At 45.5% G+C, this 16,034-nt stretch overlaps 1 protein-coding gene across 3 annotated transcripts in view; it reads left to right on the forward strand.

The window, feature by feature from the left end:
* LMBR1 (limb development membrane protein 1) overlaps positions 1-16,034 on the forward strand; it is a 78,414-nt gene that overhangs the window by 23,192 nt on the left and 39,188 nt on the right. For all 3 annotated transcript variants that reach the window (XM_081147781.1, XM_081147783.1, XM_081147782.1), the window contains one exon: positions 9,209-9,312. In XM_081147781.1, the coding sequence (XP_081003907.1) occupies positions 9,209-9,312 (104 nt within the window). The remainder of the gene's footprint in view (positions 1-9,208; positions 9,313-16,034) is intronic.

The raw sequence follows: 16,034 nt of genomic DNA on the forward strand, positions 1-16,034 counted from the left end.
ATTTAATTCATCTGGAGATTATACATATACCTTTTCTCTTATCCCTTTGTGTGTGCTAAAGAAATTCATGTTTGTTGTAGAAAATTTGGAAAACAAAATTTGTAGGAAAGAACATTATTATTCACAATCCTATTACATAGAGAGTACTGTGGATACTGTGGCCTGTAGCCTTCCAGTTCTCTGTGGTTGTGAGCACACCAGATGACCAAAGGGAGCCTGTTGTGCTGCTGTTACCTTGTCTCCTCCCTGTTGTGCTTACTGTTACTTTGTTTCCCGCCCTGTTCTCACTGTTACTTTGTCTCCTCCCCCTGCTCACGGTCACTTTGTGTCCTTCCCCATTCACATATGGGGGATTCCCTGAGGGTCAGTAGTTTTCTACACTGTTGCAGTATTAACTAGAGCCATTATAATCATGGATTGTTCCCAAGTTTTTAATTAGAAAGCTACATTGTCCATCTTTATAAATAAATATTTGTGCTTAGGATAAATTCATGCAGCTTACTTTCCAGGGAAGCATACTTCACAAGTTTTTGAAAATGGCTTTGTTGCCCCAGCTGGTGGCTCAGTTGGTTGAGTGTCATCCTATACACTAAAAGGGTTGCGGGTTCAATTCCAGTTGGGGCATGTATAGGAGGCAACTGATTGATGTTTCTCTCAATATCTTGAAAAGGTATTTCTCCATATTCCTCAGAAAAACTGTATGAATTTTGCGGGCAGTTTGGCTTTCATGGGCAGGATGCAAGTCTCCATTCCCAGGATGTGTCTTTACCCACTTTGGTTGTTGGTTAAAACAAAACCTACCAATTCAATAGATGAGAAATTTCCTCTTTAAATTTACATTTCTTTAGTTACTTGTGCAGGTGGAGATTTACAAAGCACCTTTATAGTTCACTCATATTTATTTTTTAGTAAATTGCCTACCTGTATTCTCTTTACCCATTAAAAAAGTTTTTTTTTTATTTTCACCTGAGGATATTTTTCCAGTGCTTTATAGAGAGAGTGGAAGGGGGAGAGAGAGAGAGAGAGAGTGAGAGAAACACATGGATTGGCTGCCTCCTGCACACACCCTGACCGGGGCTGGGGATTGAGCCTAACAACCGAGGTACATGCCCTTAGCCCAGATTGAACCCAGGACCCTTCAAACCCAGGGCCAGTGCTCTCACCAGAGACAAGCTGGCCAGGGCTTCTCTTTACCCGTTTTTGCAGTGTTTTATTTTAAGTAATTTGCTGTCTGTCAGGTTAATTGCAGGTATTCTTCTCCCAGTTGCCCTTTAATATTGCTTAAGCTTATCATTTTAGTTTCCTCTCTAATGTGAGTGAGGCTCCTGTTTGTGATGAAAGGTGATAGATTGCTAGCGTCACAGTTTTGTATAGTGTATTTTGAACTATTTTGTGAGTCCAGCAGGTGGAGCTAGAAGTCAGTGCATCCTGTGGTGACCTGGCGTTCCGTCTGGTGTGGTTTAGTTTGGTTTTAAACTGAGTATTTGGGGATTATTAAATAATCTTTGTTTAAATTCAGATGCTTCTTTCAGGGATAGGCATTGGCTGTCTTTCAAAAAGGTTGTCACTGATACTGATTTAGACAAACTATGATGATTCTGAATTTTTAAGATTCTACTACTGTATTGGAGCATGTAACTTTAACTTTCTGAAGTGGAGGGATTTGACTAATATTTTTTATTATTTTACAAGTTGATATGTAATAAAATAAAGGCAGTGATAGCATGCTATGTGTATTAGTACTAATTTTTAATTTAGGAATGTTTTATCAAAGTTACAGAATATTTGTAGGAACATTTATGTGTGTATGTCTGACTATGTTTGTAAGATGCTGGAAATGTACTAAGTCTTTTGTTTTTCTGTTTTTTAATATATCTTTATCGATTTCAGAGAGAAATTTTTAGACGATTGCTAAGAATATAATTACTATTTAGGAATGTATGACATGTCTGTTATTTTTCTGTGTATTAGATGTTCTCACAGTAACTTTATGTTGCAAACTCAATAACTGTCTAAGACTCACATTTATTTATTCTGGTTAATGAACTTTAATGTTTTTCATTTAATTACTTGGGACTTTGAAAAAAGCTTTTTATGTGGATGATTGTCCTGTTAGGAAGGATAAAATAATCAATTCTCAAATCCTTTGGGTTAAGTGAGTATTTCTTGCAAAAGTAAAGTCACAGGCAGCGTCACGGTGGGGCCGTGCTGAAGACGCGCAGGTGACTGTGTTTGCGGACACAGCGCGCACCTAGACAGCCCGCACGCGCAGCCCACGGCGCCCCTGGGCGCCCGCCCGGCCCGGCCCAGGCTCCGGGCTTGCAGCCCGTATTAGGGTAAAACGATGCCGGCGGAGACGCGACGAAGCAAATGCGAGCGTGAGAGGCTGCCGCGGCCTCACACAGCTGCTGTTTTACAGCAGGCGTTTTACTTAAATGTTGAAAGAGCGCGCTCTCAACTAGCAGCAAGAGCATGGCCAGCGCGAGCGGCGCTGCGGCCGTGCGCCATCACCAGGACACGCCCTGGGCGCGGGCGCCGTCGGTGTGCCCGCCAGAGCCGCGGGACGCGGGGACGCGCCGACAGGCCCGGGCGCGCTGGGTCGCGCTGGGACGTTAGGACGGCGCCCAGGTCCCTAGGAGGTGGGGTCGTTCAGCTCCAGTCCCGCGGGGGAGGGGCGGCGCGACCGCCGTGGTGGGTACAGGCCGCTGGCCCGCGCGGAGACGGGCGCCCGGCTGCCCCGTGGGGGTCTGGAGCACGCGCCTCCCGAGCGCGGCTGTCGGACCGGCGGCGGCACTGTCTCCCGCAGAGGGCCGTCGGGGAAAGCAGCCTTTACACTCTCTAGGCGCGTCCCAGCCCCGTGTGGAGGAGGCGCGGGTTTCCCCACGAGCTCGGGCCGGTTCAGACCTTGCTCCCGCGGCTGCTCCCCGCCCTGGACGCCCTGCCTGCTCCCGGCGCCCGCGGGCAGAGGCCCCTCGGTCCTGCTGGCGGCCGCCCGCGGCCTCGCTGGCGTGGGGGCTTCTGCCCGGCGGGGCTGCCTGTCCTCGCTCGCGCCCGGAGGAGCCTGGGCTCGTGGTTTCACAGCGCGAAAGGGCGCAGGGCCGGGAGGAGAGCTGCGCGCGTGCACCCGGGGCCACACCGCGGGCGGGCGTCTAGTCCCGGTGGCCACGCTTGGGGCAGTCCCCGAGCGCCCCCCGCGTGGTCGCGCGGTCTCCGGAGCCCGGGACCAGCGAGCCGTCCGGCCCAGCCCCCACCAGCCCGGCTGCCCTCGGCCCTGGGCTGGGTCATGGAGGATGTTTAGTTTCACAAGAGGTTTTAATATGTTTTGTGGTTTTTAAGGGTCTTTATGGCCTTAAAGGAAACAATATGTAAAAGCAGGAAGAACAAATCGATAATTTTACTATGGTCACATTGTTAATAGTTTGGTGTATTTCTTTGCAGTTTGTTTTCTATGCCAATTTTTGGGTTGTTTTTATATATTTTTAATGTCACGTATACAGGTTTTTGTTGTATAAGCTTTTTTTGGTGTAGTTAATGAGGATACTCCTTTAAGGAAAGGGTTGGGAGCTAATTTGAGCTGCTGGTCTAATTGCTGGCGGGCTTTAGAATTTTTCAGGTTTTTGGTGGGTGGGGAAGGGCTCATTCATGAGTTGTCTTACACTGGGCCCATTAAGCTCCATTCCTGCAAAATTCATTTATTATCCATACCTGCACAAAACTTTAAAAATCTATAAATACCTATTTGATGCCTTTTGTGTGCCAGGCATTAACCTGGAAGATGCAGGGGTGAGTAATACAGGTTAATTCCTGAATCCGTCTCAGACGTGGAAATGCTACTAACGTTCTCATAAATACAACTCTAGGCTAGGAGGGCTTCACTGTCCTACAAACATTTAAGGAAGAAATAATGCCCATTTACACAGACTTTTTCAGAAAATTAAAATGAGGGAACACTTCTAACTCATTGAAGCCAGTGTCACCCTGATGCCAAAGCCAGCCAGACAGAAGACATCCCATGAAAACTACAGACCAATATCCCTCATGAACATAGATGCCTAAGTTATAGGAAATCAAGTGTAACAATATAGAAAAAGGATCATTGATCGTGACTTTTGACAAAAATCAATGAACATAACTTATCATATTCACATGCTAAAAAAGACATATGGTCATCACTGTATATGCAGAAAAACCATCTGACAAAATTCAAGTGTTCATTCCTGATAAAACTCTCAGCCAGCATGAAAAGAAGTTTCCTCATTCTAATAAAGAGCATCTGAGAAAACCCTGCAGGTAACTTGTACTTAATGGTGAAAGATGGGATGCTTTTCTCCCAGGGTCAGGAGCAAGGCAGGGAGGCTCCTCTCACCACTGCTGTACAGCATTGTTCTGGTGGTTTTCAAAAAAGAACATTCTGGTTAGAAAGGAAAAAGGAAAACTATTAACAGATGATATGGTTGTTTATATAGAACTTCTGATGGCGTTTATTATAAAAAAGCTATTAGAACCAATAATTTTGCAAGGTTGCAGGATACAAGATTAATATACAAAACTCAATCGTATTTCTGTATGCTGGCAATGAAAAATTGGAAGTTGATTTGAGAACCAATGACATAAAAAATATGAAACACTGAGGGATATGTGGGCCTGCATGCTATGAAACACCACTGAGAAATATTAATGAGCACCACTATAAATAGAGATACAGCGTGTTCATGGAGGAGAGGACAGTACTGTTCAGGTGTCAGTTCTCCCCAGACTGATGTGTGGGTTCAACACAATCCTAGTCAGAATCCCAGCAGGCCTGTTTTTGTAGAAATTGGCAAGCAGATCTAAGATTCAAAGAACTAGAGTTGACAAAACAGCCTCCAAAGAGAGCAAAACTGGAGGCCTTCGTGCTTGACTCAAAGACAGTTTTAAAGCCGTACTAATTGAGTCCATGCATATCAGCATAAAGGCAGACAAATACATCAGCCCAGTAGGATATGGAGTCCAGGGATGCATCCACACATGCACTGTCAACTTACTTTCAGCAAAGGTGCAAAGGGGATTTGATGGAAAAAGGGTGTTTGAACAGTTGGATAATCATGGACAAAAAATGAACTTCAGTCCATACCTGGCATCACCTGCAAAAAGCGGTTCAAGACGATTGTGGATCTGGATGTAAGTTCTAGAACTGTCACCCATGCAGAGTAAACTTAGGAGGAAGCCTGTGATACTGGGCCAGGCCACAGTTTCTCGGGTAAGAATTACCCATTAAGCATGAGCTGTAAAAAAAAAAAAAATTTGATAACTTGCACAGACTGGCAGAAAATACTTGCAGGTCACATCCCTGATATAGGACTTGCATTCAGAGCAGGTAAAGAACTTGCCACACTCGTGACAAGTGAACAAACAACCCAGGGAACAATGGGCAGCCGATCCGAAGAGATGTCTCCAAAGGCCATGTAAACACATGGCAGGTGAGTGTATGAGACGACATTCACAGCCTTACTCACTCATGGGGGAAATGCCCACTAACGCAATAATGGGCTACCACCACTCACTCACTAGAATGGCAGAGACTGAGAAGACTGCTCATGCCATATTTTGGTAAAACTCAAGTGAAATTTGAACTGTGCTGCTGGAAAATATACGACCGCTTTGTAAAACAGCAGTTTCTTAAAGTGTTAAACATCCACCTACATGTGACCCAGCCACTCCACGCCCCTGAATTTACCCAAAGAAATGAGAGCACATGTTTGTATAAAGACCTGGACATGGGTGTTCACAATGGCTTTTGTGGTGAGAGCCACACACTGGGAACAGCCCAGGTTTGCAGGTGAACAGCTGCAACCCAGTGACTGGATTCAGTCTGAGTCATATGAAGGGACAAACGACTAATATACGTCACAGTGCTGAAAAATCTCTACTGTGTGAGGTGACAGAAGCCAGACAAAACCAGGAGTGCATATTACATGTACCGCATGTATAAAATCCTGGAAAATACGGTCTTCTCTGAAGCACAGGCTCGGTGGCCGTCAGAGGAGGGCTGGGGGGTGGCAGGCAGCAGTGATTGTGAAGTGGGAGGGGAGACAGGTGGGTGTGTTCATTACCTGGATTACAGTGATCCTGTCACTGGTGAGCGCTTATGTCAAAATGTATGAAATTATACTTTGAGTGTGTAGTTTATGCTAATTATAACTTGGTAAATAGGTTAAAGGTAGTATTTTTACTTTTCATATGTGTTGTGATTGCCTTCATTGTGCACTGACAATAGAGAATTAATTCTCAATCTACTTCCTTAGCATGGCCCCTGAACCTTTCTGAGAGGGCGTTTCCTTGTTGACATTTGGGGTATGGAGCGTCATGTTCATTCTGCAGCTCGGACAGTTCCCAGCCCTAAACCCAGTGTTGTGGAGGTGCGTTGCCTGCCCTGTGGAGCTCAGATCTAGAGAGCTACTCCAATAGAGTTGCAGGCATCTGCGAAGAAGACGAAGAGTGTAGGGAATGTAGGCCTTGGTATTGTCTAGAATGTGGCAGCACGTTGGGGAGAGTGGCTGCTGTTTTTCAGCTGTGGGCGAGGGTACACATCTGAACTTGAAGGCTGCCTGTAAACTGGAGGACCTGCCTTCTCAGGAAGCATTCGGGATCATGCCCCAGAGCATCCTGAACATGCCTGACGTGTTAGGGACAAGTGGTAGATACTGTTTTTCATAGTTTTCTGAAGTATTGTGAAATGTGTCATTGGACTAAAACTCTCTTGTGTAAATTGAATACACTAAGTTTTATCTTTTTACCACAAATGGTTTAAAACTGGAATTTCCCTGTTTTCCACTGTGCCTAAACAAAGCAGTGTATTACAGTCATGGTTCTCCAGCCCAAAGAATGACTATGTGTTACGCAGTCATTTAGATAATACTAATTACAACTGTACCTCATATCTGGAAGTAGCCTTCTTGGAAGCCATGTGGAGGTAAAGTGCTGTTGAGCAAAGTAGAGGCCACAGATGTGCATGGGAGCTTGTGAACTGGACTGGAGGACACAGCTTTGATCAAGGACGTTGACTCTTAGGCATACTTGTGTGGATGGTGCCTGTACCTGGCACCTCTTGGGGGAGGGGGAGATTGTTGTTGGACACGTGAAAACTGCTGGTGACATAAAGCACGAGCTGATACACCTGGCAGAAGGGAGATAGGAGAGTGAACACGGTACTCAAAAAGTTCGGTGCAGGAACTAATCCCGCTGTGTTAGCCCCTTTGGAGCTAGGACTGTTACTAAGAGCAAAAGTCACTGAGTGCTTTTTTGTGACAGGTGTTGTGCTAACTGTCCTACATGCATTATTTCACTTAGTTCTCTACTCCACCTGTAATCGGGGTCCTCGCCTCGTTTGTAGCTAAGAACCTGTGGCTCAGCAGGGCTGTCACGTGGAAATGCAGGTGGGCTGGAACCCAGTGTCTCTGAGACTCCAGTGGTGCCTGTGAGCTCTTCTGGTTATTAACACAGTAAAACAATGGACTGTCCTCATGACCCCTTTGGGTAAAGAGAAGGGTTAGATGTCGAAGGTCTGGGAAGTAGAAAAGAACTTAAGAACAATTTTTATTTTAAAAAGTTCAAATTAAAGTTTTTCCACTGAAAGATGTAAGATGTTTTCTAAAACGTTTTGCAAAACATTTTATTTCCTGCTAAGATAAGTATAATGTTGTTTTCATCAAATCTGCCTACATTTTTGAATAAGAAACTGTAAGTTGATTTTGTTACATCCGCCGTCTTATCTACTAGAGGAGTCAGTCTCTCTAGGTGACCTGCGCAGGTCCCACATCGGCTCTTTGTACTCTGTGCTGTTCTGAAAGGGTTGGGGCAGTTAGGAGACACGGATGTTAATTTGTAACCACGGAGTTGGCTCCTGAGAGCTCACGGGCAGAGCCTGGAGCGGGAGCTGCAAGCGCAGAGCCTTGTGTTTTGCGCGCTCGCTGCTGTGTCTCCAGAGCCCGGCCCCCCACTCCTTGGAAACAGGGCACAGTGATAACAGGAGCTGACCACTTCAAAAACACTGAATTCTAATCATAGCATAATTTTTATCTTTGACTCTGGATTTCATAAATTTTATAAAGATTATAGCCATTGTTTTGAAAATCAGTTTTAAATTTTAGTGTTTTACCTTTAAAAAGTAGGAGATGTTAGGCCAGGTACTGTCCCAGGGACATGCCTGAAGTTCTCTTTTTCCAATCTATTCCTAGTTGCTTTTTTCTGTGGTTTTCTAAAAGAGCGAGGAATATGCAGGAGAGGGAGAAGCTTATGTGAGCTTGCCTGCCTCGTCCCCTTTTCTTTCCCACTTGGGATTGCTCACTGAAACGTCTGTGATGTGGTGCTTTTTAAAAATCCCAGGAGTTGCCCAGCTGGCATGGCTCAGTGGTTGAGCATCGATCCATGAACCAGGACGTCACAGTTCGATTCCTGGTCAGGGCACATGTCCAGTTGTGGGCTCGATCCCCAGTAAGGGGGCGTGCAGGAGGCAGCTGATCAATGTGAGTCTCTCATCATTGATGTTTCTCTCTCTCTCCCTCTCCTTCTCCCTTCCTCTCTCTGAAATCAATAAAAACATATTAAAAAAGAAAAATCCCAGGAGTTGGCTCTGTCGTGGGCTGGCTGTGCACCCTCAGCCTGTTGTGTGACTGGCCTCTGCTGCAGTCTTGTTGGGCGGCCGCTGTGACGAGTAAATGCGTTTGCATCATATCTGTAAATCACTTAGAATAGTGCTTGGCACATAAAGGGCTCAATAAATGCTAATTATTACATTTAGGGTTTTTATGAGGCTTAAATGAAATGAGATTATGCATGTAAAATGTTTAGTAGAGTATCTGGCATTTATTAAGTGCTCAATAATGCTAGTGGCTCTAATTTAAATATTCAGGGGCCCATATGTCTAAAGAGGCTGTTTCTTTGGGTGTCTGAATATGTCATATCTTTAGTGAATTTATTTAACGGCACGAGGAAAAATTAATTTCTATATTGTTTTTTACCAGTAGGTACATGTAACAAAGTTGCACAAACTTTAAATAGGTAATTACTTCCTGATTTCTAAGGTTAGGTGGTTTGTTAGGCCACTCTCTTCAAGTTTATTTTTACTGTTGAAAAGCACAGCTCTCTGACTCATAGCACAGCCTAGTGTGGTCACTTCTCTGGTGAGGCCTGTCAGGATCTCTAACCTGTCTCCGTGTGCCCCCTCTAGGTCTGTGGAACCTCGCTTCCCTCTTCTCCAACCTTTGCTTGTTTGTCCTGATGCCCTTTGCCTTCTTCTTCCTGGAATCAGAAGGTTTTGCTGGTCTGAAAAAGGTGAGTGAGCCGTGTCTGGGAATTAAATTCATTAAATGGAGAAGTAAATATCATTCATGCTGAACTATAATATATTGGTTTAAACAACCATTTGATGGACTATAAAAGTTTAATAACAACATCTTGTTAATGTCATTAGTAATATTAACAGTGAACTTAGTAACATTGCTTATGGAATGGCTCTGTGTGTCCACAGGGTCAAGGCTGTCTTTGACCTCTGAGTGCCCCATAGGAGGTGCAGACCTAGAGTGTCTGTGTAGTGGTGTCGGTGGACCCGCCTATCTGGTTTCCAGACCTTCTTTCACTCAGTCTGCAGCTCACAGCTTTGAGTAGGTCTCACGCTTAGCTGTTGCACTGGGATCAGAGTGGACGGCTGTGCTGGGCAGTCACACCTGACGTCTAGAAAACTGGCTGTCATATATTGGAATTGTTTTTATTATGATGTATTTAAGTCATCTGTGTAATGTGAAAAATTACAGTTTCAGTTTGAAAAGCACCCTGTTCATAATTTCTTGAAGAAGTTCTAAGAAGTGTTGTTGCTGAGAGGGAGTTAGTTCAAGCCCTCCTTTTATAAGGATATGTCTGAGGTCCAGTGACATTGAATGTTACTGAATTGTCCAAGAACCACATACCTGCAGTTGCAGAACTAGTGCCAAACCCAGGGGTTGCTCCTGAGCTTCCAGGGTGTTTGTATTGTTCTCACGTCAGTGCTGTGGAGAACACAGTGAAGGCCCTCAGGTGGGGAGACAGTGGGGACAGTGGGATGGAGAACAGGCTGTGGGGTGAATGCTGGAGAGGGGAGCAGCGGGGATGCCTCTGGAGCGTGGTTGGCATGAGGACTGGGGCAGAGTGGTCTCCTGGACCACCACAGGGTTGCTAGAACGGCATGTAAACTAGGATGTTCAGGACCAGGAAGAATGAGCATCGAGAGGAAATACGGCCATTGGTAGAATTTAGGAGCCTTTTGGTGGATATTCATTCATCTGACAGTTTAAGCAGGTACTAAGTAGTAATTACCATGCTGTTATAGGAGCCTGCTGGGGACAGAAATGGAAAGATAGGTCTCGAGCCTGGAAGGGTGTCAGGGAGAATTAGAGGCAGATGGGCACACGTGGAGAGACGTGCTTGTAGACCGCAGGCCGCATGGAGGTGCAGAGGAGAGCAGGTCCTGGTTTCCCAGGTCCTGGACACAGAGGCTGACTGCTTGGAGCTGGGACCCCACAGAGGAGCAGGGGGAGGAGGGGGGGAAAAGGGGGGAGCAGGGCGTGGGCTTCCCTGAACCTTGGTAACAGCTGGTGAAAGGTGAGCTGCCTGAGTCCTCCACTGGTCGTTGGGATCTTATCCATAGATGGCAGGGAGTGGGCACAGCATTTCTGAAAAGGATTTTGTATCTATGTTTTATTTAAGTATGTTTTGGGATAAGCACACATGTCAGAGTGGAGACATGGCATCAAGGAAAAGTAAAATGCAGTGTTGTGGAGGCGCCACCATACCAACATGTCTCACAGCCTGGCCCTTGTCACACTTGTCACCAGCGCTTGGGCACATGTCCCTACAGTCACTGTGTCCGTGTTTGCTTTGAATATACGGTGCTCTCTCTTCCTGTCTCTGTCACATGTGAATCTGACCATGTGCAGAAAACAGCTGGGAGAGCTAAGCGTTAAATATATTTCCACACTTGGTCTCATGGGTGTATCTGCCTAACTTATGTTTTTTTATTAAAGTGTAGTGATTAGCCCTGGCCAGTTTTGCTCAGTGGTCAGAGCGTCGGCCCGCAGATTGAAGGGTCCCAGGTTCAATTCCGGCCAAGGGCATGTACCTGGGTTGCAGGTTAGATCCCCAGCCCTGGTTGGGGCTCATTCGGGAGACAACCAGTTGATGTGTCTCTTTCACTTCCATGTCTCTGTCTCTCTGTCTCTCTCCAGCGCCCCCCCCCCCCTTTCCCTAATGGAAAAAATATCCTCGGGGCAAGGATTAAAAAGACAAAACAATAAAAGTCTAGTTATGGGTTAACTAGATTATTTAAAAAAGTGTGCAACATAGACAAACCCCCCGCCTCCGAATTATTTCCCCTTCTTGTGAACTAACCAATTAGAAAGGGACTTGGTCTGATTTATTGGAGAAGACCTAGCAACTATCTTTAGAATTAAAAAAAAACACACAACACAAAAACTGACATGTCACTATTCTTGTGGTCAAAGGGAAAATCAGCTTGAGGAGGATTGCAAGAAGGTGGTTATATATATCTTGCACCCACAATTGTACAGCATTCTTTCCTGTAAACTTTTCATTCCTGATCTCTACATGATTGAAAGAACTTTCTTTTTGAAGTGCATCTTTCACTCTATTGCTCTTGTCAAAATCCCTCTGGCCCACCTGCTCCACTTTGGGACCGCAAAGGGGACTGACGCGGTGAGTGACTGACTGTAGGGTTTGACCCCCCATTAATTCCCAAACTGCCAGGAATTTAAAAAGGGGGAGACGGCCACACTCAGAATGGTCACCGTTGATTGGACTTGGGTAGTTGTGGGATGAATGGGGGTGTAGGAACCAAAGTAAAGAGCTTGGTCCTTAGTGCTGATAAGGGGAGGAGGGTGATGGGCTGTGGCCTGGGGGTTGTGGGGAGGATGTGAGCGCTGGGAAGGGGCACCGGGAGAGAGAACCAGGCTGTGGCGGGCGGGCGCGCGCAGTGACCATACAGGATCGAATGAGAGGAGGTCTCAGGGAAGGCCAAGCCCGCAGCTGGGACCTGGCCCAGCGAGTGTGAGCTGTCACTGCCATCTTCCTAGAGCTGGGCATTTGACTGGTACGTGCTCTAGAGGATGCCTGTGGTGTCTGGGTCACCGAGAGTCATGTGCACAGTCAGCTCCTCATTGTTCCACAGCTCTGGCGGCTTTAGGTTTGAAATCACGATTCCCACTTTGGAATAACAGACAGACTGAAGCCAAATCAGAGCTGCTGGAAGGTGGGCTTCCAAGCCTCGTTAGAAATGTTTGTAAGCTTCAAAATTAAGGTGATCCCGACATGTTATTTAAAATATTTATAGTCTTTCAGTTTTAAATCAGTTACACAAAAGTTTCGAGGGCTGTCAGCATTGTACAGGGAGGTGTGACTCTTTGCAGGACTTGGGATCCTTCTGGTCACACTTTTCTATAGTGTAAGGTCAGCGGTGTGACTGTGCAGGGTTCATGTGATGTGAAGCTCTGTCGTTCCTTACACAGCGTCCGTTGTAGGTTGTGTCACAGCCACTAGCTCCGCTTCATGGAACTGTATCGTGTCCACACAGCTGGCTGGCAATGTTTGCGTTTCTGTGTGTTCCTTTGAAGCCCTGTGCTCACTGGTGACGTTTGACACATCAGTTCTCAGCGATGCTGGAGAGAGCTTAGGAAACACCTCTAATTGGTAGATCCAGCGCAGTAATTTGAGTAATGACGAACCTGTAACACGGTTGAGTTAAAGTCACTTTATGCTCCGAGGCCACCCTCCTGGTGCTGTTTTACTGTGTCTCTGTCTGGTGGAGTCCCCAAGCGAGCGGCACATGGCCCTGCCGTCCTCCCATGGATTCCCCTGGGCGATCGATTTTAAAACAGCCCTCGCAGATTGTGCCGAGACGCGGAAATTGGCCACTCGCCACGGGCGGATGCAGAGCTTGAATTGAAAATCAAATTAAGCAGAATTCTCTACTTAGTTTTTAATTAAACCACTATGTTAATTCAAACAGGACATTTTAGGCCTGGGGGGCTCGCCATGTCCTTTTAAGGGCCTGGAATAGCCTTTCTTCTTTCTCCTACATGGCGTATGTTTCTGTTTTAGTGGCCATCTCCTTGCCGTTCCTGCTCTTTATAATTCTCAAGGGCAGGAGAATGTAAGTGGTTTTGATAAAGCAATTTTTTCAGTGAGAAGGCAACTTTTATCTTGGACCTCTAACTTATTGTTAGAAGCGTAATGTTTATCAAATTTAGATGGTTTCTCTGTCACCTACATGCATCGTATGTTCGTGAGTGTTTGAACCTGACCCCATACCCACATCTTAAGTTTCAACTCTGATAAGAAGGTTGTATTCTGCTGGTTTTTGTTTGTTTTGTGGGAGAGACTCGTTCTCTGCAGTTTTTATCTTGGTCACTCAGACATATACTGAGTGTGAGGGTCTTGAGTTGAGAGTACATTTCCCTGTCCCCTGCAGATAGCTGTGTGGTTTTCTCTGCCACTGCACCTCAGGGAGACCTCACGATCATCTGGGTGATGTCTGATGTCCGAGGTGTTTTCCCTTCGCATAAGGAACCCTGAAGGTTGACCCTCCTGACCCTCCGGCCAGGGTTGGAGTGGGAGTGAGGAATGTGTTTGTTTTATATCGTATTTTAACATCTTACTTTGAATTAAAATGTTAGTACAGAAAAATTCAAAAACTTAATGAAAGTGAAAAAAACCCTCATGAATGACAGATGAATTCAAAACCAAAGATGTTTGTGGGAGTAACTTTACACGATACCTCACCTTAATGCCCAACTTTGATTTGAAGTCATAGCATAAAACTTAACATAAGTGACAGCAACATCCTGACCAATTTCCAGGCCTCACAGACATCCCCCGATGTCCAGAGCAGAGCGCGCGGTCTGTGGGATTAAGAGGTTAACTCCTGTAACTTCAAACGGAGCGCTTGATAATAAAAGCAGAAAGTACAGAATTTGGGGGGACTTCCTCTCTTAATTAATTGGACTGGCCAGGTGGAGCGCAGGGCTGGGTGCCGAGCTGGAAGTCCATAAAGCGAGCGCCATGACAGCCGTGCACGAGGGCCAGAGGTCGCTTTAATATGCCTCTATCCTGTGTCACAGTTTGAAATTGTCCTGGTTTATGTCCCTTTTGGCAAACTTACATAAAAGTGACCCTGTACTGTATTTTATGGCCAGATGACTCCTTCCCCCGAGTGGCTAATTTGGATCAGGCCTCCGTCCTCAGGAGACGCAGCAGAAACGAGTAGGAAGTCCGCACGGGCGCGGGCAGCTTTCATTGTGCGCTTTCATTATTTTTGCTCGTTTTTGCCACTGATCATCCATAAATTGTTGGAAATGAGTGATTAAGGAAGTGCTGCTTAGTGTTAGTGGCACAGTGCATATTTGGCTGGCTTCTGCGGGTGAGAGGAAATCCGTACAGAAAGGAAAGCTCCTGCTGGGAGCCTTTCAAGGACATGCACCCAGGGTCGCGTTTTGATCTCTGGGTTTATTACGGAAAATGGAGTCATATCTCACTAACTATCGTTATGTGTTAATTTGATTTTCCCAACACCTTCGAGAAAAAAATCATTCCATAATTTATTAATAGAATTCCTCTGCCCTCCCCCAGTGGGGAGGACTGTTTTTTCCCAGAGAAACAACATGGACAAGAATGATAACTTTAAGAATATTTGATTCTGCTGGTGTTGTTACACTTGGCTTCCTTTTGCAATCGTTACACTGCTGTAGAAGGCATGGTTATAGCAGTAAACTGCGGAGGGGGACAGAAAAGTATCATTGTGAGGAGAAGATTACACTTGTTTCATTTAAAAATTATTTGAGTTTATAAAGGTTTTAAACTAAGAATCAAGACATTAATTTTGCCACTCTTCTCAGTACAGTTGGATGTTGAGGGAGGGAGTAACAACCTCATGACTTGTCTGTTTTGTTGGGTAGCAGCTGTGTTTTTATACCACGCGGTCCCTGTGCTTGGCCATGGTCTGACACACTGAATTGGACAGTTATATAGCACTCCCACCCTCTCCAGTTATCAAAACCGGGAGATTCCACCTTGAAGCCAGACTGTCTCTTTATTTGCATAGTAGTGTAGCGGCAAAGTCCTGAGCTGTGGCTTTCAGGAGACCTGGACCTAAGTCCTGACGCCTCTTCTTACTGACTCAGGTGTGTCCCATGGTTTCTACATCTGTGAAACGGGCCGGCAGGTCTCACCTCAATGTCAGGTTGCTGAGGGGCATGGTTGCCTCACCTGATCTGCTTGCAAAGTACCCACTGCAGGGTAACAGGGCCCTGACTGTTAGGGGCTCAGGTGTGTCAGCTGTGAAAGTTGGTACCGCAGCACCAGGAAGGTGTGTGTGGGTCCCTTCTTATGGTAGCGAAGAGATGTAAGAACTTAGAGCGGCACCAGCACAGGCTGTAAACATGGGCATTATGTTTAATAGGGAGCTGAACTCCAAACTTTATTTTATATGATGATTAAATTACCAGCAAATGTCTCACGATCCAGGGCTCTTTGTTAAACGAGGAAAGGTTTTGGTAGGGAGGAAATAAAAAATCACCAGGTCAGATTTTAAAGTAATTGTACTTTTAACTAAACTGGCCCTAATACTTCCAATATTCATGAAACAGTTTAATGAAAGAGTCATTGTCAATTAGAATCTCTTTTCTAAACATTTTTTTGGTGGGAATTGAAAACTATCCAATACCTTTGGTTAGAAATAACTTTATTTGAAAGTAAAATTAAATGTCAGGTTTAATGCTGACTAGAGAGCTTTTCCATAATTATGATCCACACCGCAGACCTGTAGTTAGGACAAGGGCTCACTCAAGAGGCTGGCGTTTGGATTGTTAAAGTCTTACATTTATTTGGCATTTAAGCTCATATTTATTCGTCTATAAATTCATTTATTCAGCATTCACAGTGTTAGTCTTCTGGTCTCTGCAATGTTGGCCAGGGCATAGCTTAAACCTGGTCTGTCACTTTACGGCTCCCAC

The sequence above is a fragment of the Miniopterus schreibersii genome (genome assembly GCF_964146895.1).
Source record: "Miniopterus schreibersii genome assembly, chromosome: 9".
NCBI classification, from domain to species: Eukaryota; Metazoa; Chordata; class Mammalia; order Chiroptera; family Miniopteridae; genus Miniopterus; species Miniopterus schreibersii.